General features: G+C 28.0%; 3 protein-coding genes across 5 annotated transcripts in view; 1 reads left to right on the plus strand and 2 right to left on the minus strand.

Annotated features, from left to right (window-relative positions):
• Nucleotides 1-6547: 6547 nt before the first annotated feature.
• On the minus strand, nucleotides 6548-7610 carry LOC129946243 (uncharacterized). Its single transcript, XM_056056366.1, has 2 exons — nucleotides 7506-7610; nucleotides 6548-7431 (listed from the first exon to the last, which is right to left on the minus strand). Exon 2 carries the CDS (start codon nucleotides 7421-7423, stop codon nucleotides 7154-7156), a length of 270 nt encoding a protein of 89 aa, XP_055912341.1. The 5' UTR covers nucleotides 7424-7431; nucleotides 7506-7610; the 3' UTR covers nucleotides 6548-7153.
• A 2456-nt stretch (nucleotides 7611-10066) lies between these two features.
• LOC129944045 (bombyxin A-1 homolog) lies at nucleotides 10067-10599 on the minus strand. The gene is made up of 2 exons (XM_056053203.1): nucleotides 10358-10599; nucleotides 10067-10294 (listed from the first exon to the last, which is right to left on the minus strand). Exons 1-2 carry the CDS (start codon nucleotides 10530-10532, stop codon nucleotides 10098-10100), a joined length of 372 nt encoding a protein of 123 aa, XP_055909178.1. The 5' UTR covers nucleotides 10533-10599; the 3' UTR covers nucleotides 10067-10097.
• Nucleotides 10600-16778: 6179 nt separating this feature from the next.
• The window catches only part of LOC129947470 (FH1/FH2 domain-containing protein 3), a 136834-nt gene continuing 125737 nt past the window's right edge, over nucleotides 16779-27875 (plus strand). For 2 of the 3 annotated variants that reach the window (XM_056058034.1, XM_056058033.1), the window contains exon 1: nucleotides 16779-17723. In XM_056058034.1, coding sequence (XP_055914009.1) covers nucleotides 17703-17723 — 21 coding nt within the window. In that variant the 5' untranslated portion in view covers nucleotides 16779-17702. The remainder of the gene's footprint in view (nucleotides 17724-27875) is intronic. The other variant, XM_056058035.1, reaches the window with a different exon arrangement.

The following is a 27875-nucleotide window of genomic DNA, read 5'->3' on the forward strand; positions in this document are numbered from 1 at the left end:
TATTTCAAGTCCTACTCTACAAATATCAAACTAAGGACATTTTCTTCTTACTCGTACACATTAAAAAGTAGGATTATGACTGCTAAAAAGTTATGTGGGCTTCTATTAATTATGCAAATCTAAGTTTGTCGCTGTCGATACTTTAATTATGCACAGGTTTGTTTGAATACTAATAATCTTAGATAAAAAAATGTTCCTTGATATGTCTTACGTCTTAGTACCTTGAGAAAGAGTGAGTCTTTCTGTCTGGTTCTTATGTCTGGCTTAGCTGAGTAATAAGATAAATAATTTAAGGATTTTAGAAAATAGAAAATTGTGAAAGTGCCATTTTTAGGACTCTTGTCAAAATGTTTGGTTCATATTATTGAAGGATTTTAAACTACATATATTTAAGGATCTTTCAAGTTTCAGGTTCTCCAAAAATGTATTAAGATTGCAATAATATTTGAATAAAAATAAATTGTATTGTGTTAAAAAAATAAATTAAATTTAGTGTGTTTTGTTGTAGAAATTGTTTAAAAAAAACTCAATAATATGGTCGTTTTGAAATGTACATACATATTTATCAAGTTTCTTACGAGTATACAAATTGCGGTACGGATTTTCGTTTAGGTTTGTTCAAGACATTTACAACGAAGTGTACATTTTTTCTATTCCATAAAACTATAATGAAGTAGGTAGATAAAGAAAAACAACACTGAATTTTTATTTTGAAAATATGTACATACATAAACGTTATAAAAATATAAAATTTAAATTTAATTTTACATGAATCTCTTTGAAATTTGGTTCTGTCAAAAATGTTGACAATAATTGTTGATGCTAGAAACTGATATATGCCACTAAGTTATACTCTTTATATGAATCTAAAATGACTTAGATACACTTTTTCAATAATATTTTTCAATTTTAAAATATTTGAGTGTAAATTTAACGTCGATAAGTCTGTATTTTATTGTAGGTGTCTGAAATACAATAAGAAGTATTTTAAGAACTAATAAATCATTATATACAGACATTTGTGTAGCAAGCATGGATGTAAGTATATTAATACTCTTAGTTCTATAGTTATTCAAAAAACTTTGAGTCATAGCTTTTGGTTTTCATTATGGCAATAAATAATTTTACTTCTTCAAAATACAATACAAACAAGCAAGACTAAAGGAGTACTATTTACTAGTACTTAAATACCTTATATTAAAAATAAAAATCACTGAACTTTTGAAATATAAGCAGTGCTAGAAAATAGGATAAGATCATGAAACCGAGGAACCCTGTTTAAAATAAAATAATTATGAAAACCAACAATTATTCCTGATATTGAATTGACAAAAAAATTTCATAACATTTCGTTGAAAGTTCTCATTGATTTATATAATTTTGTCTTTTTGAAATTATGTTTTTTTTTTGGGTACATAAATATTAAATTTATTTTATGAAAAACGTTAAATAAGTTTTTCAAAAAATTTCTTGAATGAAATGTGCTCTTATTTTTAAAGTGACGAAAAATGCGTAAGAACAAAAATTACACAATAAAAAGGTGGCGACTGTTTTATTTATTAAAGAGGATTATAAACAAATGGGAAGCAACAGCAATACAAAAATAAGGCGTGTTCCATAGATTTAATCAAAACAAAAAAATAGAATAAATAATTTAAATACACTAAGTTTTCGTGTTCGTAATTGCGAAATAACAAGTAACTTTTAAAAAAAAAACATTTGAATATTTTTTAATAGTGCTTTAGGGCGAATTCATTTTGAGAGCAACTGAGTAAGTAAGCTTTCTGTCATATAGTTTTCTATTGACTGCACAGATGGCATTATCAACACAGAAAAATGTAGGCAAATTATATGGTTTGTGTATTTGATGATATTTGAATTTATTGTGATAAGAATATAGATGGATTTTAGAAAATATAATTTTCAAATTTTTTACGGGGAATTTGAGAGAATTGTCAATTCTTCCAGGAGTAATTTTGTTATGAAAAGTGATTTTTTGAATAAGTCGTTTGGATTCTGGATACAAAATGTGGGTCCCCTTCATCATTGTCATTTCGCGCACACAGGAATGGCTAAGAGTCGTAGTTCACTAGGCCCTGATATGTATGCAAACACTTTAATGCCATTTAATTATCAAAAAAGCTTGATTAATTATTTTTTTTTTTCTAGATAAATTTATATAAATAAAATCTATATATAACATTTTTAACTTCCCATAGGAAGTTATTGTAATGGGTCCGATTTGTCAAATTGAAAATTTTGACATTTCTCGACGTTTCAAGGTCCCTAGAGTCAAAATAAAAGATTTTTAGAAAGATGTCTGTGCGTGCGTGTGTACGTACGTCTGTACGTCCGTACGTCCGTACGTTCGCGACGTTTTTTTCGTCGTCCATAGCTCAAGAACCAGAAGAGATATCGACTTCAAATAAATTTTGTTATACAGATAATAAGGCAGAAAGATGCAGAAAGGGCTCTCAAGAAAATTGCGTGGGTGGTTTTTTTACCATAGCAGTTTAAAAAAAAGGTGAACATTTTGGTTAACCTTAAATACCTTACGAACGCTAGAGACTTTAATTAAATTTTATGTAATATATTGTAACATGATACCAAACAGGTATATTTTTTGAAAAAAATCAATATAACGGTTTTTTTTATAAATCAATAAAACTGAAAAAAAAATTTGTCACCTCCAAAATTTTACGACTGAAATATGATTTCATCTATAAAACAACTTTTTGTGCAACGAAGAATAATGTTTTTGACATCTGATAAAATTTTGAAAAAAATCGATTTAACAGTTTTTGTACAAAAAATTAAAAACCGAAATAAAATTAACAAAAGTTCGTAAAAAATGATTTTCGACTCAAATATCTTTTCAAAACTTTGAGATAATAGGTTGTAACTAATTTTTTCTTATAAGAAATATTGTTTTCAACATTAGGACAAATTTTGAGAAAAATCGAATTGACAGTTTTTTTACAAAAAATAAAAACCTGAAAAAAAAATGTATAAAAGTTGGTAAAAATTGATTTTCGACTCAGATATCTCTTCAAAAATTTTAAATATTGGCTTCAAATTAATTTTATCTTATAAGAAATATTGTTTTGAACATTTGGTAAAATTTTTAAAAAATTCGAATCGACAGTTTTTTTACAAAAAATAAAACTCTAAAAAAAAAACAATACCTACTAAAACTTGGTAAAATTTTACTTTCGGCTCAAATAGCTTTTCAAAAATTAAAAATATTGGCTTCAAACTTATTTTATTTCAGAGAAAATATTGTTTTCAATATTCAGTAATTTTTATATAAAAATCCAACAGTCCGACTTCTAAGCAAGACAAATCGAAAGACGGGATGGGAAGTTATCAGTGTGGGTCGTATCCCAGCCTCTTTTTAGTATTAGATTTAGATAGGGCTCTAGGGGCGCTGACAGATGACAAACAGACAGAAGGACTGAATCAGTGGACCCAGTTTTTCTCTACCATCATAATGTCATGTTTGATTAAAATTTCGAGTTCGAAAATTTTTACGAATGAAATAATTGCCTTATAGTTCTCATATAATCTTTAAAGTGCAATGCAAATTTTGTATAATACTGTTGTGTCATGATTTTGATAATTCTGTGTGTCTTACATTCTAAGTTTTAAAACACTTTAAACTTAAAATGCTTTATACCAAAATTTTGTATGAACCAAATACTTTATTTCATAAAATTGTGTTTCTGAAATTGCCATCACCGAAATATTGTATATTAATAAAACATGTTTTTTTGTATTCCTGTAGAAACAAAGCCGGTACTAAATTTATTAATATTAATTATTAGTTTTTTTTTGGACTGCCTTAAGCTATTTTGTAAAAGATAAACGAAAATTTTAGACGACTACTTCTCAAAAAAACGTTTTTTTTTTAAACTAATCTGGACTTCAAAATGTTTACATTATCAAAAGGATTTTTCTTTTTCAGACTGTATACAGTATTTTAAAATACAGAATTTTAACATACATAACTTTGTTCTGTTATACAGAAATTTAACATACAGTATTTCGCTCCTATAGCCAGTTTATTTTCTCTCAAATTCTCAAACGTTAAAAATAATAGTTTTTAGAACTAAAAATTTTCTATAAACTAATTTTGTTGATAGATAAATACTTTAGTTGGAGATTACACTAAAATATACCGCCCGAAGAAAATCTATTTTTGGGTGAAAAAAAGTGTGTCTTGTTTTGTTTGGAGAACGAACATTGCCACATAGGCCGGATTGCGTTGCAAAAATAGAAATAGCAAATAAAATGAAATAAAATAGTACAAAATACCAAATTGAACCTGAAATTAATTTTTAAACCTATAGTCTGTGGTTGTAATGTTGCATATCGGTTTAAAATATGAATTATTTTAACAAATGTTTCATCAACTTCCAACATGTTTATTCTCTTAACTTTTGTTTGATAAATTCTTTTTAACTGAAAAATCTGCTTGTTTATATTTACTCTAACAGAGAAGCAAAAAGTTTTTTAATTGGTATTTGGGGAACATTTATGGAAATGTATTAATTTATATGATGTTTCTGAATTCATTGGAAATCGTCAAAAAATAAATACTATTACTTAACTAAATTGAAATAATGTGGGAATGTACATTATCAAACGATTTCTCCAGACTATGAACTTTCTTCATCGAAGGTTTTTTTCCGAATTTCCCGTATCTCGTACACATTGTAAGCTATATATAGAGTATTTTGTTGATAGGATATTATTTGCTGATGTTTTTCCCTTTGGCTTCTGGCCACTTTGTTTTGAATAAAAATAAAAACACAATAAAACAGAGTCAACAGAAATATTTTAGAGTTTATAGCAATTCGCATAATGAGGATTTTTAGATTCTGGTACTGTTGAACTTGAGAAAGTACATGTTTTATGCATACGAGTATGTACTTATACTTACGTATTTAGTAAGGTTTTTTGAATGTTTATGCTAAGAAGTAATAAAATAATGCTCGTAAATAATAGAAATAAGTAAAGTGTTAAAACGAATAAAAATTGACGTAGGAGTTGTTTTCAAAAAAGCTGTAATATTTCTAAATGTAAATGAAAACTTCATAGGTAATGAACTTGAAATTATTGATTCTAGTGATTATGATTTTTGCAAAGAGTACATTTTTGAAAATTATGGAGATAAATACTTTCAATTAATCAAAACAGCTCATTTTTTAACGAAATTGTACTCCAGTTAAAACAAAATTAGTTCGGAGATTTGGACCGATAAAACCAAGCAACAAAATATATATTATTTATGTGTACTCCATGGTTCAGGAAAAATGTAATTCATTTGGTACTTGAATTTTAAGTGATCAAAGTAACATTTTTTGAGAAACTCAGCAAAGTATGTTTTTGAACTTATAAATCATTGATTTTGTCAATGTAAAATAAATTTCAGTACTCTATGAAAGTCCACTTTTTGATATTTCTGTATTGATTAAAATTTAGAAAATATTATTGCATATGTGATCTAATAATAATCAATATCAAACATTTATTTAAAAAAATGTGTACCAATTTTGCTTTTCTTCAACCATCAATTATTGAAACAAAGATGGAAAAAAACATTTGTCCAGCCTGTCCCTAAAAAAGGCGAATCCTCCTCTCCCTTTAAATATCGTCCAATAGCACTAATGTCCCTTTTTTTAAGGTCATGGAAACGCTGATTAATTATCAGTTCAAGAAATATCTCGAAGAACGGAAGTTTCATAATGACCGACAGTATGGCTTTCGTAGCAATAGGTTCGCTGGTGATCTCATTTTTTATCTCACCGAAGAGTAGAACACATCTTTACATTGTTTTGGAGTAAGTTAGATTATTGTTCTTCATATTTCAACGGCATTTGTTAGAGTTTGGCATCAAGCTCTCTTATCAAAAATGCGGGCTTTTGGTATTGGTGAATCTTTTCTTCGTTGGATTAGAAATTACCTTTGTAACCGTTCAATATAAGTTGTATTGGATGGTTTCATGTCTGAAATTCAGAAAATAAATGCTGGTGTCCCTTATGGCTTCGTTTTGTCTCCGACTCTCTTCCTTATATTCATATAATTGATCATATGTCTGCCACTTCTTATCCATCAAACTGTTTCGCCGACGACAGTAGCCTCAGCTTCTCATACTCGTTTCTAGATTCATATGATTGTCCTTCGAATGTGGAACCTAACCCGCAGCGTATGAAACTGTGTAGTTATATTTTAGGAAGGTAAAGGTGTATATTCTATTAACACTTTGTGGAAATTGGTTGTAATATGATGAAATTAAAAAAATTAAGCTGGCTGGGATTTTAAAATTAAATTTTCATTTTAATTTAAAAAAAAACTTTTCCCGCAGCGAATCCTTTTCGTTTTTGTTACAGCGAATTTGAAAAAGCAGAACTTTGAAAATAGGAATTTTTGTCTTGCAGAATTTTGAAAAGAAGTATTTTTTGTTTGAACAAAAATTATTGCTTAAGCCAGAATTTTAACCCTAATGCAACTACAGTCAAAAACTAGAAAAATTCGGTAAAAAAAATAGAACAAGGTAAGGAGATAACATTTTGTTTATTATTTAATAAAATTCTTTTTTAAATTCTATTACTTGAACTCTTATAATCCAAATAGTGCAACACCTTTGTTTCTTGCTTCTTATTTTCTTAAGTCATATGTGGTGCGGGTTGAAACCTCAGATTTTAGAAAATATAATATTTACTAAAATAAAAAAGTTCTATGTATTAATTTAAAGTTAAAGCTTCTAGAAAACTTCTTGGTCAATCAATATTCTTAATTCTAAAATAAACATACTCAGGGAAGATTTTTAAAAAAAGTCCTTTTTTTTATTTTTTTTAAGTATAACCAAATTTAAGTAATAATAATTCGAATCACATAGTATCGGTATTTAGGTAGGTATTCAAATTAATGTGTCGTGTTTTAGCCACACAAACAGATGTTCAAACACTGAGGAAGAAAATGTAAACAGCATATTTGTGTGACCAAAATATCGCCGCCAATTCATAAATCGAACTCATTCAACTTTATAGAAATTTGGGCCGGATGCCATAATACTCGTAAAAACAATCCACAAACGCCATGATGACAAATAGACACATCAGGGTTTATTATGGCATCCATTTTGTTTTACTTAAGTTGCAGTTGTCAAAATATCGAACATATTTGTGAAATAACTTTCACTAAAATAATTCACTAAAACCATGTATGCATATCCGGTATATATATAAGCCCACGCCTGAAAGTGTAGGTGTTTTGATGAGGGCGGAAATGATGATTTACGTAGCTGATGCAGGTGGGCCCGACGACTGTCAGTTAGAAGTTTACGCACAAAAGCTCCACCAAAATAAACAATACTCAGCAAAAGGATAATTCGACGTAAATGCACTAAGAGAATTGCCATTCGTTTCGCTATGGATCACAAATAAAATAAATTTTAAATTTTTTGTTAATAAATTACTTTTTTTTTGTAGTTTGATTTTTACTTTTTTTTGTTTTAAAAAATTGTTTGTCAAATTTTAACTTTGATGCACACTAACCGCACATAAAATTTAAACTAAATGAACCCACATTTTGGCACTTGAAGAGACATTTGGTGCGTTCTGTGATATTTGTTATTATTGTTTTGTCATCGGAGAACAGTGGGGCATTTGATACAGATAATTGAAACTACATTATTTCCAAAATTATTATTTAGACGTTTTTCACTGAAGAAGAAAAATAATATAAAATAAGTTATAATGTACAAATAATAGAAATTGCTAACGTGAGGAAAATTATCAGTTTTTTACAGAATTCCAAAATATTTATAAGTTTTCTATCATGTCAACGTTCACTCAAAAATGAGACGAAATTAAAAATACATTTAAAAATCTAAAGTTATATCGAAATAAAAACATATGCTTGAGTTTTGGCGCTTTTGCTAATCTTTTATAGTTTTTAGCCAATTAAGTTTTAGTTAAATTATGTAAATTTATCACAACAATTTTAAAAATGTATACAAATAAAAGGAATAGTATCTGGGTTCCAAAAATATAGAACATGTATGCCAATTTGTTTTTACTTAAAAGATAGAACATTAGTATGTAAAGTTTAATATTTTTGGTCGAAAATTTGTCAAAGTTTTAATACAAAATGCTTTACTATGCTAGTTTAATAAAAATAAACAGCCGATTTTCTAGATCGTGATTTTATTTCCTTTTCTTTTTGTGTCTAATGCGCATGGTAAAATTAAAGTTTAGATATTATTAAACCGGCGGCGGCGGACATGATGAGCTTTCTTGTTTTCAAATTATTTGTATTTTTGAGGTTTTTTGAGAAGACTTTCGACCTAATTTTGAATGATCAGTTAGAATGTTATAATGACAAAGATTAATTAATATTGTTAAAAAATTAACTGCTTATATACTTTTCAATATTTAGAAATAAAGCATAGGAATATATATGTAACGATCTGTATAAACTGTAACATGACAATAAATTATCTCAATGACACTGAAACATCATGAAACGACTGAGAAATAGAAGAGGATATAAATTTAAGTTAATATTGTAAACCCTATTAGCCCAAAACTGTATGGTCCTACGAATTTACTCTTAAAAAAACTAAACTCACTGTAAACTTATTTTCACCAAAATTGGGACTTATCATTTTCTTAAATGAAACACAACGTATCAAAATTTGTCCATTAATACATTAATAACTACAAATCCTAATTTGTCCGATCATTTACAGATCTTTTAACTTATGTTTGTGTATTTGTAGAGAATGGTGGCTTTCACATATATTGAATAAGAACACATATGGTTGGGCAAAAACAACTAAAAAAAGAGGCAGGGTTGGGTTAAGAAAATTGTAAGTTGAATTATTCTTAAAAAAAAAAAAATTACCAAAAATATTTTTCATATAAGGAATTTTGTTAAATACATTTTTTGTCGAAAACAAATTTTTACCAATTTAAGTAAATTTTTTTTGCAAATTGAATGAATGAAATTAATTTAAGAGATATCAAGAACCGAACATCAATTTTTACCAAATTCGCGTACTATTTTTTGTAGATTTTATTTTTTTTAATGAAAAAACGTACAGTTGAATTTTTATATAAAAAAAAACTACTTAATATCGAAAACAATATTTTCTGTGAAAAAAAAAGTTTCAAGACAATATTTTTAATTTTTGAAAAGCTATTTGAGTCGAAGTAAATTTTTACCAAGTTTTAGTACTGTTTTTTGCTAGTGTTTTTTTTTGTAAGAAAACTGTCAATTCAATTTTTCTCAAAATTTTAATGAATGTTGCAACAATATTTTTAAAAGATGAGAGTAGTTTAAAGCCAATATCTCAAAGTTTTGAAAACGTATTTGAGTCGAAAATCAATTTTTACCAACATTTGTTAAATTTTCTTTTTAGTTTTAATTTTTTTGTAAAAAAAATATCAATTCGATTTTTCTCAAAATTTTACCGAGTGTTGAAAAAAATATTTTTTAAAGATAAAAGTAGTTAAAAGCCAATATCTCAAAGTTTTAAAAAGATATTTGAGTCGAAAATCAATTTTTTTCTTCAGTTTTTTGGATATCTAAAAAAACGGTTTATTTAATTTTTTTCAAAAAATATACTTGGTATATATGGTATCACTTACAATATATTATATAAAATTTAATTCAAGTTTCTAGCGTTATTGGTTCATGAGATATTTAGAGTTAACCAAAATTTTCATTTTTTTTTTAAACTGCTATGGTAAGAAAACCACCCATTCAATTTTTTGAGAGCAGTTTCTGCATCTTTCTGCTTATTATCTGTATAAAACAATTTATTTGAAGTCGATATGTAGTCTGGTTCTTGAGCTATGGACGACGAAACTACGTCGTGGTTTTTTTCAAGGCCTTTTCATTTAAAATTTCAACCTGTTGTCACATATCTTCAGATAAATATCTCCAAATGAAAACATTAGGTTTGTATTTTTTGTTTATAATTCTTTTGCATAATTTATCTTAAAATAATCCTAATTTATAAATTAGTTCTTAATGTTAAACATATTCAGGTATCCAAAGTTGCATCAATCATAAATGTTGAAAAAAGCTTAATTTCGACAGTAAGATACAATTTCTTTCATACTACAAGGCTTATCGCAGCATTCATGTGCGATTCCATGTCTCCTGCGTCGAATTTTGGCAATACCACTGTTACTGCTATCCATCAATGGCAACATATCAAGGCTCAAGCCGAAGTTGAAGTCTTCTTCAGTGTTTTCAGTGCTTATGTCTTCATCAAGTGAAACTGAAAAATGTATATTTTTGAATCAATCTTGCGAATTATAAAGTGAAAGAAGAGTTAACTTACTTGAGCTTCGTTTTGTTTTGTATCCATTAACACCGTTTGGACACATCAATTCGATAACATTCCTCAGCTTATTACCACAAAACCTTTGTTCACCAATTGAAAGATTCACTATGGCTAGGCTTACGAAAAACAGGAGCATTACTCGAATTCCTGAATAGATCTTTGAGGAAGTCATTGTTTAACAATATTGGTTTTAAATAAAAGTTTATATTGAGAAGCTGTGTATAGATGATGATGCCTTAACTGAGGGCTATGAACTAATGATACCTTTTGGTTTATTCCAGCTGATTATATATGATTTGTTGAAATAATGATTTCCAATATATGGTACTTTACTCTATGAACTTTGTAGAATTGAAGGTATACCTGCGTTAGTTTCCATCATTACACAAGTGGATTTAACATTATTTCTGCTGACAGGTTATGTGGGATTATTTTGCTCTGTTAATTATGCAAATCTATTTCTGATTGTATAAGTACCTAATTTATGCACAGGTTCAACAGAACATAAGGAAATCTATAGGACTTCGAATTTATTTAGTTTGTGTCTGATGCGAGTAGGATGCGCTGGACTTAACCTTTAAACAGGGTGGATTATCTTATAGTTACGTCAATATTAACTTATTGTGGTTCTTAAAAGTACTTCAATCTGATTTTCTGAATAACTAGACATTATTCTTTAAATGATTGTATGACATTTTAACGAAGTAAGAGTAAAGATTATGTTTGATATTTAAAAAAACAGGCTAAGGAAAAAAAATTAAGTTAGATCGACGCACAAATTGACGAAACAATAATTTTTGATCTATTAATGACTTGTGTAAAATACAGGCATAAAAGGAGGGAATGCCAATTCAGATCCGGTTGAAAGAGACATTTCTGGTAAACTTTTCATTTCGAACCCACTTTAAAAAGTTCCACTTAGGATAAAATCTTACATACATCTATGTATATATTTTTTTTACGTACGAAAATTTTATATGTATCTATCAATTTTAACCTTGAACTGTTGTTGGGACTTAAAAATTGAGACTAAAAATTAATTTCATACCTTTTTTCAGCTCATTTAAAGTGGCATTCAAATCTTTCAATAGCTTAGATATTTGAAGGTTAACGATTAAACTACTTCATAATTGATATCATAAAACAAACCTCAAATTATAAAAACAAAATTAAATCAATACGGAAAATCTATTCAACATGTAAACATAACAAAAGTTTTTCCTTCGATAAAATGATTCTGTATGTTGAAATTGTTACATTTTCTATGTTGAAAAATTACCACACAAAAAGCATTACAAAAAAATAATTATTGAGGTAGGCGATTTATTGCTTTAAAAATGCTTTAAAATAAAAAAAAAAATAAATCGGAAAACCACCCACGGTAGGAAGAGAGAGAAATTTATTTCTTACAATTTTCGAGAAACGTATAAATGAATTTTATGCTAGATACATATTCTTATAGCATATGTTCATTTGAAATGTTGAAAGCTTTTTGTTTTGATAAATTTTCCACAACTGTTTCAGTGGCTTGTTAATTAACGCATGAAAGGGATTTTCCGCATTTCTATTTTCTACTTGATGATTCATTTTTTTTTGTGAAAATTTGTATTGAAAAAAAAAGTGTGTAGAGATATTTCTTGAAAACTTTTTTTTTTTGTAAGAAAGAGATATGTTTTTATTTACCTGGATGGCCAGGGAAAAGTTTTTAAAAAAAATTCGTGTTTAAAGGGTGTTTTGTTGTTTTGAATAATGGTCGGATGTGAAGTTTCATCATTTTTTGTTTGTTAATTTTTCGGTAGTTACTTATTTTCGGTAGACCAATTTTATATTAATGAATCTTTTACTATGAAAATATTTTAACTGTGCTTAATATAAATGTTGAACAAAAAATTTAGTAATGAAAATAGTAATACTAAAATACTATACTTTGTAAAATGATTGATAAGGCTAAATATAGAGGTAATCTTTTAAAACTTTCATAAACTCTATCAAGTGGAAAGCTTTGCAAAATAAGTAATAAATACGAATAAAATCAACAATTAATTTTTTAATAGCTTATTGGTTTGTAAACAATTAAAGAAAAATAACATATATGTATATTATAACTAGCCTTCGATGACTTTGTTGCCTAGTAAACGCAAAATTTTCAACTTCGAATTGGAATTTGTTGCAGTCGGTTCGATTCCCGAAGTAATTTTTTCTTATTTCTCAATCACTCAAGAACACTAGAATCTTCACTCATATTTGTTTGAGATGTGCCAAAAGAAGTAATATGAAAAAAAAAATAGTTAACTACAAATGTCTCACGAATTGAAAATTTCTTCGCCTTCAATAAAGTCTTATTCTACACTAAGGCGTCACATAGACTGCGAGAAAAGTGCAGTTATTTGCAAACTTTCTAAGGCATGTCAAAACAAAAGTATCGAGGTGTTAAACAAAAAACACCAAGTCTATCAACCTGTACCCGTGACGAAATTGTCAGAAATTGCATTCAAAAGTGTGAAAAATTGACCCTAGTGCAATCACCAGTTAAAGTCTATAGTTTATAGTATTGAATATGATTCGCAATTATGGAGTCGCTATTACGAAATTCTTTGCCCTAAAGGGTCTTCTCTGGGATCATCCTTATGATCTCCTTCCTTGTGAACATCGTGTTTAGCTTCTTCAAATGCAATTTCTTCATCAAAGGTGTTAATAATAACTTAATATTTCTTCATTAACTCATTAATGGTGAAATTGATGCACCTTATTTACTGTCTTGTGTGTATTCAAACTACCGGGCGGAACTCATCACCTGCGTTCATTTGATTGTACACAAATTGACTTCCATAGAACTAACTATTGGAAAATGAAGCTTTAAGTCGATTGAGCATTTTATATAACTCGATAGCTTTAAATAAGATGGGATTAAAATCATTGTTTAGAACAAGTGCTCCACTATCGTAAACGTCTTTATTTTATATTATTTTTTGTTCTGTAATAGTTAATTATGCTAAGGTAACTACTTTCTGAAAATTTTGAAGTGTAAAGAAAATATTGGTAAAAACTTAGTGTACCTCATAGTTTTTAGACAGGGTTTTGAACTTATGCCTTAAATCGGCTGAAAATGAATCACGATTTTTCATTTTTGAACTTAATGTAGGAAGTTATTGTAATGGGTCCGAATTGTCGAATTACTAATTTCGACATTTTTTCGGGACGTTCGGGACGCTTTTATCGCTTTCCATATAAAGGGTGATTTTTTGCTATTTCTTTTTTGGAACACTGGTTTAAACAGCTGACACACGTTTTGTGTTTTGTTTCAAACATCTTAAGTTTGGTCTATAATTTAACTATGAATTGTCTCACAAACGAAAAACGCTTCCAAATTATTGAAATTATTGAATGACTCTTCCGAAAAATTGAAAAATTGTGTTCAGCGACAAAGCTCATTTTTGGCTCAATGACGTAAATAAGCAGAATTGTCAATTTTGGAGTGAATATCAACCAGAAGCATTCCAAGAGCTGCCAATCCATCCAGAAAAAGTCACAGTTTGGTGTGGTTTATGGGCTGGTTGCATCATTGGACCGTACTTCTTCAAAGATGATGCGAATCGTAACTTAACTGTGAATGGAGCATCTTTTTATTGATCAAAATGCAAAAGCTTGACTTGCATGACATGTGGTTTTAAAAAGACATTGCCAAATTTTACATAGCACGCGCAACAATAGACTTGTTGAGAGGCGAGTTCGGTAAACATTTTATTTTACGTTCGGAACCGGTTCGGGACCACCTAGATCTTGCGATTTAACGCCTTTAGACTATTTTTTGTGGGACTATGTTAAAGTTCATGCCTATACAGACAAGCCCGCTTCAATTGACGTATTTTAATACAACATTAAATATTAATTTATTTGTGAGAGACTGGCCAAAATGTTGAAAAGAGTATGCAAAAATTGCACTAAGTGGATGGACCATTTAAAACGCCGTCTAGGTCAATAGTTGCATGAAATTATCTCCAAACTTTAAATTAAATGGACAGTACTATCGATTCAAATAAAGATTTCATACATTTTTCTGAATTTTATGTGGTTTGTTTTTGAAAAACTTTCCTATAGCTTTTAAAAATCACCATTTATATTCATTATATACAAACAAAATTACTTAAACTTGGTTGGTAAAATTGATGTTCCATTCTCGATATTTCGAGAATAAATGGAGGTATTGATTTCAATATGTTTTTATTGTATGCTTAATTATATTGTTAACGTCAGATACTAGAAAAATTCAATCTGTATTAGTTTATTTAGGGAATACAAATTAATAAATATTTAGAAATGCTACTCAAATTGGATTTCGACTAAAGACCTCGTTAACAAAACTAATTCATAATAATTTTGTATTTAATTTTTTAGGAAAATTCAACTGAACATTTTTTATTAAAACACGAAAACCTGATGATAAAAAATGGTTTTGGACTCAATATTAGGTAAAGAAAGAAAAGTATTGACTTCAAAATATTTATCTCATACAAAATATTGTTATGGATATTTTGTTAAAGTTTTAAGCAAGACGGGACGGGAAGTTATTAGTGTGTGTGTCGCCTCTTTTTTAAGTTTATATAATAACCATACATTTTTTATATTTTTTTAATGTCAAAGCAATTAAGTTTGACAAATAATACTGCAAAAAGATGGATCAACATTCTTGAATTGCACTTCAACAGACCTTCTTTAAATGTCGAAAACTCGAATTTAATTTTAGGATCAAATATCAAATATAAGTATAATTAAAATAAACTTATTTTAAGTGCTGAAAACACGATTTTAACTATCTTATTAGTTGGTTTTTTAGGTTTGAGCTTTTATTCGGAAGCGAATGTGATTTGCTCAACATTTACTTAAATTCTGATTAGTAAGGTTTATTCTCACGACTATGAATGCCAAAAGACAGACTGGTATGATGTGACGAACACCCTAGCAGACCTAGTTTAAATGTCGATTATTCAAATTCTTGGAAGTTGGGGATCCTTCATTTTCGGGGTTTTCGAGATTTCGAAATTCTGACTCGAAACCAAAAAATGTATGTTTCTTTCGGAAAAAGTGTTAAGAGATGATATCGTGATTTTATTCGTACTAGTAATTAATACCATTGATTTGGAAGGCCTCATTCACTGAAGTAATAACTGAGAAAAGACTGAAAGTTTTTGAAAAGTTATCAAAAATTATAAAATTTCCCATCAAAAATCTTCCCAAATTCGTCAATAATTTTTAATCCTTTAAATCTAGTTGAAGCCCATACAACACTTTAAACACTTTTTTATAAGAATTATTGTACGATCGTAAACTATGCTTACTTTAACTAAGTTTAAGGTTTTATTATCTCATTTAAGGTCAACACATTTTAACTAACTTTAATTTAATATTCAAAGTCAAAATCTTTAACCTTTATTTTAAATACTTTTTTATATTATATTATGTTATTTTAAATATTAAATTTGTCGATGTCATTAACTATAATTTCTAATAACTTTCAAGTTTCATGACTATAAACGTATATACATATAAAAATGTATGCAAAATTGTAAAGTTAAATATTTTCCCAGCTGCTGTTAAGAAAGAAAAAAACAAAAACAAAACCAATCAACTATATTTTCCCCTTTTGCTATTGTAAAATTCTCAAACTAATTTCATGCTTAGAAAATAAATAAATTAGTTCAAGTAAGTGGCAACAATATCTCAAACCATCCCCCAACCCCCCCATTATACCCTAAATCGTTTTCCCTGAGAAAAATAAAAATATAAACCAAAAAAGAAAAAGTCTCATTAAATCTCATTAAGTAATGCATTGACACACGACCGACCGGCAAAAGTATTTTGTCGTCGACGATCGTCGACGTCGTCATTGTCGTTATACGTTCTCCCCTTTTTTCTACGTCACTTATAATACATCGTTTCTTTCCATCCCCTCACCAAGAGAATTCCGCATCTTATTTATCCATAAGATCTCGGCATAATCGCATATAGAACATTGATATATACTGATGTACACATCAGGACAGCATCCACGAGTAGCAGCATCATCGGCTAAGCGAGCATCAAGAACCGAGTAACGAAAAATTCATTGCGGATGAAAAACTCATCCAAAATAGACATACACCGTTATTTTTATTCTCACTTTTGGATATTTATACGTATATTTTTGAGAATTTCGAGTAAAAGAAAAAGTATCTAAAGATTGTATTTTTGGTCAAATTCTCTCGTTCTCTCGAGATACATCGAGTGCGAGTATACACTTAAAGCTCTCACCCTCTCACGGGTGTTTTTAGGGATTCAATTCACTTGAAAACCCCATCATCTCAGCCAACAGCATCTCAACGGCACCTCACGCTCCCATAGCTCCTAAGTTTGAAACACTCAGTAGTAGCATTTAGCTACGACATCATAGCGCGCCACCACCGTCCGTGTTCATTCGAGAAGAAAAATCGCTCACTCGCTGGTGATCTTTTCCCAAAAAATATACGAAGAAATAGTGATCGTGAAAAATGCGTGTCCGTTGATGAAAAAGAAAATCAAATCAAAAAAAGGAAAGGAAAGGAATTTTCACATTAAAACGATAAAAGAAAAGAAAATTAGGAAAAGTTTCTTTCTTTCGTCAAGGGGTGTGTTTATATATTGTTATTATTTTACGAGAGTATCTCTATCTCAAGGCAGAGTCCGCGCGTGCCGAATCGAACACCAAACATCCCGTTCAGCTTTATCGCTGTAGATACTTTTTTTTTAATTTCAATTCTTTGAAAAGATTTAGATAAAATTAGTTGATGAAGTTTTGTTTGTGTTTTATTTTTTTAATTCGGTATTCGGTAGTGAAAAGAATTTTCTTCCCTTCGTCTTCTTCCCCCGCCCCCGCCATCGGCTTGACGTCTTTCATTTCGACGCTGAATGATATTGATCGTGAGCGAGAACATCTCATCTACTACATCTAGATTATAATTATGCACTCGCGCCGTTGATTAGTTTAATTGTTTCATTTCACGCGAATCAATTGAAATTGAAAGATCGTCGATTGTCCTCATCCATAGATTCTTCAATATCAATTTAACGGAAAATTGGAAATTAGTGAGTTTATATATTTTGCCGGATTAAAAGGAAAAAAGTGCGTTCGAAATAACAAGTACAAAAAAATACAAAATTAAAGTTAAAACAAAAATATAGAATATCTAACGTGTTCGGGAAGTGAGACGAAAAAACACACGCTGTTTAGTGTATACTCGCTAACGGTAATGCACAACAAAAGCTCCCACACCAAATGTTTATAGAGGTGTTACGAAAATAAAAAAGGCCGTGCCAAAACCAAAAAATTATGTCTTCCTACAGAAGTTATGTAAGTGTGTCGGATTCTGTGTTGTTTTTTTTTCTTTTGGTTTTGTTTTCATATAGTTCATAGATTTTTTATTCTTAAATGTTTTTGTATTGTTTATTAAAACACGGTACAAATATACATAAACTTAAGTCAGATAGAAAACAGCTACTAAATAATAAATAAATAGGTACTTAGATTGATTTTGAAACTTTTATAATTATTGTAGGTAGTCAGCGCCCTCTCCGTTTTATCGATGTGAATAGGAAATTGATTGGATTTGTCTTTTGATGGTGTGCCGATGTATGTACGAATATATAGTGTACGAAATTTTGTATTGTTTGTATTTTTATTGATTTTTGTTATTCAGTTGTTAGAAGAAGAAAAAAATTAGAAATAATCTCATGAGAATAATTCTGAATCAAATACATTTTTCGTTCCCATAAAACAGACACCAAAACAGATGAGATTATTTACATACATTTTTAGCACGAGGGTTGTGTTTTGTGTATTTTTTGATATTGATGTTTATTTGTAGCTTTATGAAAATGCATTAAAAATATTTTGTAGGGAGGTATTATTTTTTGTTCTCCTGTTTAAAGAGGTAATACAAATTATGATACTTTATACTTGTACCAAGAGCTTTCGTTTTCTCTTCTCGATGTTATGGGTAAATTAAACTTGAAAAAAGCAACAAGCGATTATGGATCTGGGTCTTTTATTGTTTTATATACGCAAGGGGAATGGTTTTTTTTATTTCAAAGGGTTAATCAGTTAAGATCAAAGGTAAATCAAAGTTGAGAATAATTACGAGCTGGTTATTTTTACATATATTACGTCTTGCATTCCAGGCGGCTGGGTTGGCCTATCCCCATAAGTCGGATCTAGAGGGAACATTAGTGTCAATAACCGTGTTTTTTGCAATATATAGCAGTGATAAATTGGCAACAAAAATAAATTCACAGTAGTTCGGTTTTTATATTTAAAAGTTGATATAGTTGAAAATATGGACATACATACATATGTATCTCAGAATGATATACAAAATTTGGGTCAGCATTTATGGCAAGTTTTGCAATTTTCAATAATTTCGAAATCTTAATTTAGTTCACTTCAAACATGACATTACAATGGTAGGGAAGTCGAAAAAAGTGGGTCCCCCTTATCCGTCCGTCTGTCTGTCTGCTCTAGCCCCTACAACCAAAAGCATTGATTCGATGGACTTTAAATTTGGAAATTAATGTTTTGAGCCGATTTATGTCAGGCTTTTTTAACTTCCGACAGGAAGTTATTGTTAGAAAGACGCGGAAATAGCTCTCAAGAAAATTTCGTTGGTTGTTTTTTTTAATATAGCAGTTTAAAAAAAAAGTGAACATTTTTGCTAACCCTAAATATCTCACGAACCAAAAACGCTAGAGACTTGAATTAAATTTAATAAAATGTATCGTAACGTGATACCAAACTATAACATTTTCGAAAAAAATCCAATCAACTGTTGTTTTTATAAAACAAAAAAAACTAAAAAAAAATTTGTCACCCCGAAAATCTTACGAATAAAAAATGAAATTATCTCCAAACCAATTTTGTGCAACGAAAGAAAAACGTTTTTACCATCTGGTAAAATTTTGAAAAAAGTTAAATTAACAGTTTTTTTTCTATAAAAAAATAAAAACCTGAAAAAAAATTACTCAAAGCTGGTGAAAATTGAATTTCGACTCATATATCATTTTTAAAACTTGAGATTATGGCTTCAAATTTATTTTGTCTTATAAGAAATAGTGTTTAGAATATTCGAAACAATTTTGAGAAAATCGAATTGACAGTTTTTTACAAAAAATAAAAACTTAAGAGAAAATTTAACAAAAGTTGGCAAAAATTGATTTTCGATTCAAATAACTTTTTTAAACTTTGAGATATTGGCTTTAAACTAATTCCATGTTTTAAAAAATATTGTTGTCAAAATTGAGTATTATTTTGAGAAAAGTCGAATTGACAGATTTTGTACAAAAAACTAAAAACCTTAAAAATAATTAACAAAAGTTAGTAAAAATTAATTTTCGAATTAAATATCTTTATAAAACGAAGAGATTTTTGCTTGAATAAAATTGTATCTTATGAAAAATATTGTTTTGAACTTTCAATGAAATTTTTTGAAACATCGAATTATAACTTAAAAAAATTTAACACGTTTTGGTAAAAATTGGTTTTCGACTCAATTTTTTTTTTTAAAATGTGAGATTATTTCTTCCAACTAATTTAAGCTTATAAGAAATATTTTTTTCAACATTCTGAAAATTTTTGAGAAAAATCTAATTGATAGTTTTTTTTACAAAAGTTGGTAAAAATTGATTTTCGACTTCAATATCTTATCAATTCTTTGAGATATTGGCTTCAAATTAATTTTATCTTATAGAAAATATTGCTTTGCACATTCGGTCAAATTTTGAAAAAAATCGAAATAGCAGTTTTTTTACAAAATATAAAAACCTACAAAAAAACAATAGTAAGGCTTGCTAAAGATGTACTTTTGACTCAAATAACTTTTCAAAAATTAAAAATTTTGTTTTCAAAATTATTTTATCTCACATAAAATACCGTTTTCCACATTTGGGATATTTTTGATAAAAAACAACTGTCCGTTTTTTCATAAAAAATAAAATTTACAAAAAGCAGTAGGAACATGGTAATGAGGATGTTCGGTTCTCGATATCACGTGAACAATAGAATGTATTGACTTCAAATTAATTTCATTAATCCAATTTGTATTTGTTTATATAAGAAAAAAAAAATGTTTAAGAAATGCTACTGAAATTGGTAAAAAATGGTCAACGACTTAAAAATCTCGTTAGCAAAAATAGATTTTGAAATCAAACTATTTCATCATGTGCAAAATATTGTTATTAATTTTAAAATTTGACAAAACACGAAAACCTACAAACCTTTTAAGCAAGACAAATCGCCAAACAGAATGGGAAGTTATCATTGGGGGTCGCATCCCAGCCTCATTTTAAATTTAAAAAAAAAAGGAGACATTTTTGAACAGACTCTTTGTATAGATAAGCAAGTTCGTACGAAAAAGTAGTGCAAAGGCTAAATTATAAGGTTGAGATAGAAATATCGACGTCAAGTCACCCTGTCCAGAATATATGCAGCCCTACAGTTGTTGGAGAGCCATATTGACGCATAAAATCACCTGACACAATTTTAAGTTTTAAATATGATATCTGGTTAAAATAATTTCTGGATATCGGATAAAACTGAAACGTTTGCTTAACAAGAAGTAATAATTAATATGGATAAGAAAAAAAAACTTTAATAAAAAGTTATGGCGTTCAATTTGTAGGCCTCTTGAGCCCTTTCAGGTTAAAAATCGTTTATTTGTTTTAGAATTAAATCATTCATTTTTTTTCTCAAATTGGTGTTTTTTATTTAAAAATTTTCGGTATGTTTCGTATTTTTTCGAAATTGCTCGATGAATGTTTGTATGTGCATATATTTGGTTGGTAAGGTAATAAGTCTTAAAATATAATATTTCAAAAAGTTTTGGAATTTGTTTCTGACTTTTTGTAAAATTTTATTCCTTATTTTCAATTTGTCATTAAAAATATAAATAACCCTAAATGTTTACCCCTCAACGTTATAGTTTTCGTTTTAAGACGCAATTTCAGGTTTTTGTTATCTTATAGACCGCTGGCAGAAAAAAAATTGACAGAAAGAAGTTTAAACGTCATTAAAAATTATTGAAAAAGAATAAATAAATGCCATCTTTTTAAATGGAACCTTCCTAGCGGAATATTATTTGCTGCCACGAATTCAAATAATTCCTATAGACGTACCAATTGAATTTAAACGCGACCAATTTCTAAAAAGACTTGCAAACGAAATGACAATCAATAATAAGTTGCAAGGCCAAACGATATCTGTTTTGTGATTTCGACACACCATCATTTTTACACGATCAAAAACTTGTAACAAGTTATAGGGGTTAAAGGGGTCAGCTTCTTATTGTGTAAAATTGTATGAATATCCATTTTTAAATTTCGTTATGTCTTTTCTTTATAAAAGTCACACTTTATTCTGAAAGCGATGCTTAAGGATATTAAATTATGATCCAAAAAGTGTACATGCTTTAAGTGAAGTGACGTTAGATTCCTCAAGTTTTTCTATTTTTGTTTAAGGTATGATATTTTATTAGCCGGTTATTTGTCAGATTTACAAATCTTCAATAAATAATCAATTAATAATACATTGGCAACAAATAATTTTTAAACTAATTGCGTTTGGCAGCTGCATGTAATGTAAAAAAGTTACCACTGATGAGCGACAATATAAATCATAAATAATGAAGATGATATTTTGCAAATAATGTATACAATACATGAAACAAAAACATTACATCTTATATACACAAAACTTACCCAAACAACAGCAAAATCATTTTTCATTTATTTGAAAGCGAAAACAGATTAATTTTCTCTCATAAATCCCTTAAAGAAAATCCATTCAATGAAACAAAAAATCAAAAATTGGAGCATTTACGCGAACGTTCTAAAAATAGTGTTCGAGCTCTGGTACTCGTATATATAGATACTCTTTGTACAGTATTGGATCAGATCAGTATTTATGGTAAATTTGGTATCCTGTTTCTTGTCTGCCATCGATTTTAATCATTGTCTTGTGTCACTGATTAGTGGCGAAATAAATTGCTGGCAGAGACCAAGAAAAAAACAAAAAAAATAGGCTAGCACGCCGGCGACAACGACAAATCGACGACGACGGACGCTTGAGGCTTGATGCCACCATCTCCAAAACCAAAACAGCCATTATTGTTTTCATTTTGTCGGAATAGTGAATATTATTTTATATAAAAGAACAGACAAAAAAGTTTTCCTTTATGGTTTTAAAAACAAATGGCTCGTGCCATGGCATAAGGAATTTAAGAAAGAAAAAAAAAGTACTGTCTGGGTCTGAAAAAATATAAAACTTTGAAGATTTAAATACACTATTGACATAATTGTATTTTTTTTCTTTAAATGCCGCGAGCGTTGACACATATGTATATAATTTAAGTGACATATGTATGTACTTATAAATGTAGCCCAATAGAATATTGTTTAGTTGATAAAAAAAATATAAATAGTTTTGTTTGTTTATAATTTTAAAAACATAATTAGTGATTTAGGAGGGTAAATTAGTGTCATTTGAAAAATTGAATTAATAGAAGAAAGCTTCTAATCGTTTTGAACAAAAGTTAATATAGATTTTTCGAATAATTATTTTCTAGTCGAATAAATATTTTGTATTTAATTTAAAGGTATTTATGTAGTACTAGCTAGCTCGATAATGCGGTGCTAGAGAAATTATAAATATTAAACTTGAACGAATAAATTACCAAAAATTATTAAAAAGCAATGAGTAATAAAAAACCCTAAATATATTACCAATAACGCTACTGACTCATGAATTTTATATTATAAATTGTGATATGATACCAAACTGATATAATTCTGAACAAAATGCAACTAATGGTTTTTTATAAATCAAAAAACTGAAAAAATAGGTTGGGTTCGATATCCCATTTTTAATATTCCTGTTTCTTTAAATCCCACTTTTATAATCCCAATTTTTATAATCCCGCTTTTTAAAAATTTTAAAAAATCGCGAATTTTTTTAATATTAAACGGCTAGTTTTGATTGCAAAAGCGAAATTAGAAAACAGAAATTAAAAGTGAGATATTTTTTTAGATTCATTTTATTATGAAAAATTAAAATATAAAGTAATCTTTTAAAATAAACTCACATCAATTAACACAGTTAACGATACCGGAAAAACCATTATCAAGAGGTAGAATTACTGTAGGATGCATATTGTTTATGCAAGAGTTAATAGTATAAACAAAAATGTCGGAATTGGACGTGGGATTGTAATTGATCGGGATTTTGAAGTTGGGATTTCAAAACATCGGTATTTGAAAAGAAGGGATTTTCACACTTTTTTTACGGGATTTTAAAAACCGGGATTCCGATACGCTCCCGAAAACAATTATTATCAGCTTAAATGCTTAACGAACAAAATTGATTTTATCACCAGTTTTTCATTTTTTTCATACAAAATTAAATCTACAAAAGCAGTCCTTAAACCTGATACAAATCAATGTTCGATTCTCGATATTTTGTTAACAAATGAAGGCATTGACTTCAACAAGATTTCATTCTGTGCTATATTAAATTGTATTAGAAAAATAAAATCTGTATTTGTTTTTTACAAGAAATAAAAACTTTCAAGAAATGCTACTAATATTGGTAACAATTTGTTTTCGACTTAAAATCTCGTTAACAAAAATAGATTTTGAAATCAAACTGTTTCATTAAAAAAAATTCAACTGACCACTTTTCTTTAAAAACACAAAAACAACAAAAAACTGAAAAACTGAAGTGATCAGTGTGGGTAGCATTCCATCCTCTTTTTTTGCTAACCCTAAATTTATTTACGTTGCAGGCAAAAGATAGTGATTTGGGGTCTATATGCTGTGCTTTATGTATTTAAAATACTGAGTTCTTAAAATTCTGGTTGATCGACATAAAGTTTGCTACACACTTTTTAGAGATACAGTAATACAAGTCAATGTGGCTTACTAAAACAGCATATTGATAAACAGTATTCTACATTTACAATATTTTAAAATACAGAATTCAAAACATACATCATTATGACCAAATAGCATTATACATGTGTAATTTTAGAAAACTAAGTTCTGCAATACAGTAATTTAACCCGCTCCTATTAAAAATAGAACATTAAAATAAACAAAAACCACCACATGGTGATTTAGAAAATAAAATAGAGGCTGAGATGCGACCCACACTGATAACTTCCAATCCCGTCTGTCGATTTGTCTTGTTAAAAGTTTGTAGGTTTTCGTGTTGGGTTAAAAAACTTGTCAGTTGAATTATTCTTAAAAATTTTAAAATTAACAACAATATTTTTCATATCAAGAAACAGTTTTATTTAAAAATCTTGTTTTGTAAAATTGATTTTTAGTCGAAAACAAATGTTTAAAAATTTTAGTAGCATTTCCTAAATTTTTACAATTTGAGAGATATCAAGGATTGAACATCAATTTTATATATTTTAGATTTTATTTTTTTATGAAAAATCGGACTGTTTGATTTTTATAAAAAAAAAACTACCAAATGTTGAAAACAATATTTACTTTAAAGTAAACAATTTGAAGACAATATTTTTAATTTTTGAAAAGGTGTTTGAGTCGAAAGTAAATTTGTATACATTTTTAGATTATTGTTTTTTTGTTAAAAAAAATGTCAATTCGACTTTTTTCAAAATTTTACTGAATGTTGTCAACAATATTTTTTAAAAGATAAAAGTAGTTTAAAGGCAATGTCTTAAAGTTTTAAAAAGATAGTTGATTCGAAATTTAATTTGTAAAAACTTTTGTTAATATTTTTGTTTCAATTTTTATTTTTTGTAAAAAAACTGTCAATTCGATTTTTCTCAACATTTTTCAGAATGTTAAAAACAATATTTTTTATAAGTTAAAATTAGCTAGAAGCTATAATTTAAAATGTTTGAAAAGATATTTTGGAGAAAATTAATTTTCGTTTAAATTTTTATTTTTTGTAAAAATAACTGTTTATTCCATTTTTCTCAAAATTTTACCGAATGTTGAAAGCAATGTTTCTTTGAATATAAAATAAGTTTGAAGCCATAATCTCAAGTTTGTGAAAAGATATTTGAATCAAAGTCCAATTTTTAGAACTTTCAGTAATGTTTTTTTAGGTTCTTATTTTTATAAAAAGAAATTGTCAATTGATTATTCTCAAAATTTTACCAGATTTTAAAAACGTTATTTTTCGTTGCACAAAATTGTTTTGGAGATGAAATCATTTTTTATTTGTAAAATTAAAAAAAAAATAACATTAAAAAAAGAGTTTCTCTTCTTACTATCAATTTAGAACAAAAGTGAACCAACTTACACTTGTTTCCTTTTTTGTTATTCTTTACCTTCAAATTGGAAGTCGTGTAGTAATCGGTCCGATTTTTACAAAATGTGATGTGAAGAAAAGAGTTATAAGACATTCATTGGGTCCTTTTTTGTTATAATAATTTAAATACATGCTAAACAGTTCAGTTAAATTTTATTACGTAGTCTTTATACAGAATTCATATAGTTTAAAAAAAAATGACCGATTACGGTATTATCCTAAAAAATTAACTAAACTTAGAAATAGTAAAAATTGGTAAAAAGAACGTTTTTCAACTTTTTCATGAATTGAGACTTTATTTCATTGTAAATACAATATTATTGTTTTAATTTGATAAAAAAGTTTATTTAATTTAATTGTTTAAAACATGTATTTAAAAATTACGAACATAAGTTCTTAAGAAATAAATTTCATGGGGAGCAGTTTTTTTTTATTAATAGATATTTTCAATAATTCTTCAAATGGATATTCAAAAATTAATTTTGGGCACGTAAAACTTAAGAATTTAATAAACTAAATAAAATACTTATATCTTAAAACGAAAAGAAAAAAGTGTTTCAATTTTGGACGATGATGTTCCCGTACAAACATTACTCAATTTTGCTTAATTTATTAGTTTTTGTTTTATGTTTAAATGTTTTTTTAATCAATAAATTGCATTGTTCCGTTTAGATTAACCTACATTAATTTTTTCCCTACCAAATCTTTTTTGACCTTAAATAGTTACAAACAGAAAGGCTACAGCATACATTATTTTTGGATCTTTATACGTTTTTTAACTGAGATCTCGATTTTCAATATTACAATTGACAATGATCTTCGATCTTGTATTATAATTCAAATATAATGCAACTTACTAATATTTGTGTGCTTCAATATTATATAATAAAAACATCTTAAACAAATTACCCAACATTTTCAAATCTACCCCTTTTAAGCAAATATAAAAAAGTTAAACTGTGCGTATACAATTTTTTTTCAATGTTGCTAATATTTTCTAATTTTTGTTTGGATCCCAAGTGTTTTTAATTTTGTAATTCATTTTTTTATTTGCTGCATTTCAATTAACTGTTAGTCTTTATAATTTAAATTATTTTACAATTTAAGAATGCTTTCTATAGATAAAACATAAAACTACAAAAAACATACAATATGCTCAAAACCTAAAATCCAATGCAAATTAAGAAGAACGTTCAATTTTATATTAGAGCCAAAACTTTTTTGATTCTTTCTGTCATTTTTTTGACAATTTAAAAGAAGACCATAAATCTAGTTTCTCATTAATAATTACATATTTATAAGACTTATAACATTTGTCTTAATAAACGTTGTTTCCACCGGACAGATGTGAGCTATAACGATATCAATTCCGTTCAACTATTTTTGAATTCAATTATGTGGTACAAGAGAATATGAAAAATTGTGTGTTTTTCTAATTTTTTTTAATTTCAAATGGCAGCCATGTCATGCATAATACTCTTTAACAAAAGTAAAAGTTTAAACGAAAACAAATTTAAATGCCGCACAAAATATTTTCCTAGAAAAATCATTAAAAAATGCTTTCAACTTTAAAAAAAATTGAAACAAAACAAAAATGCGTTATTAGAAACCGCAATTTTGGCAAACCTACACGGAAATCTCTAACGCATAACCCATTTTTATGAATTTGTATATACATATTCAAAAAAATAATTTGTGAACATTATGCATCAATTTTCAAAGCGTGTGCCAAAAAACAGAAACGGAAAAATTAAGAAAAACTGTTTATACAATCGCATATGAAACATACGTTTTTTCGATTTCATATACAAAGTTTTCGAAAGAAAATGAAATTATAGTTTCTTTTTCAGTTTTGCTAGAAATAACAAACAAAGATGACAGAAAAGAATAAAACGAATTATTATTTAGGGGGTGCAGCCACACAATTCCCACCTACGGAAGTGTCAACCAGCAAAATGTCAAACTACATATAGATTTTTTTGATATGGCTCCGTCAAAGGTCGACTGTCGTAATAAATCTCCATTATGATGCCCTTATGGGTTTGATACAGCTTCTCCATTCTCGAAGTCAAAAGCACACAAAAATATGTCACCTTTCTGTATCTGCATCTGATATAGTGAAGCATATAAAGCCACTGAAAGCTAAATCGGGAAAAAGTGGGCGCTATATAG

Source organism: Eupeodes corollae, chromosome 2 (assembly GCF_945859685.1).
Source record: "Eupeodes corollae chromosome 2, idEupCoro1.1, whole genome shotgun sequence".
NCBI lineage: Eukaryota > Metazoa > Arthropoda > Insecta > Diptera > Syrphidae > Eupeodes > Eupeodes corollae.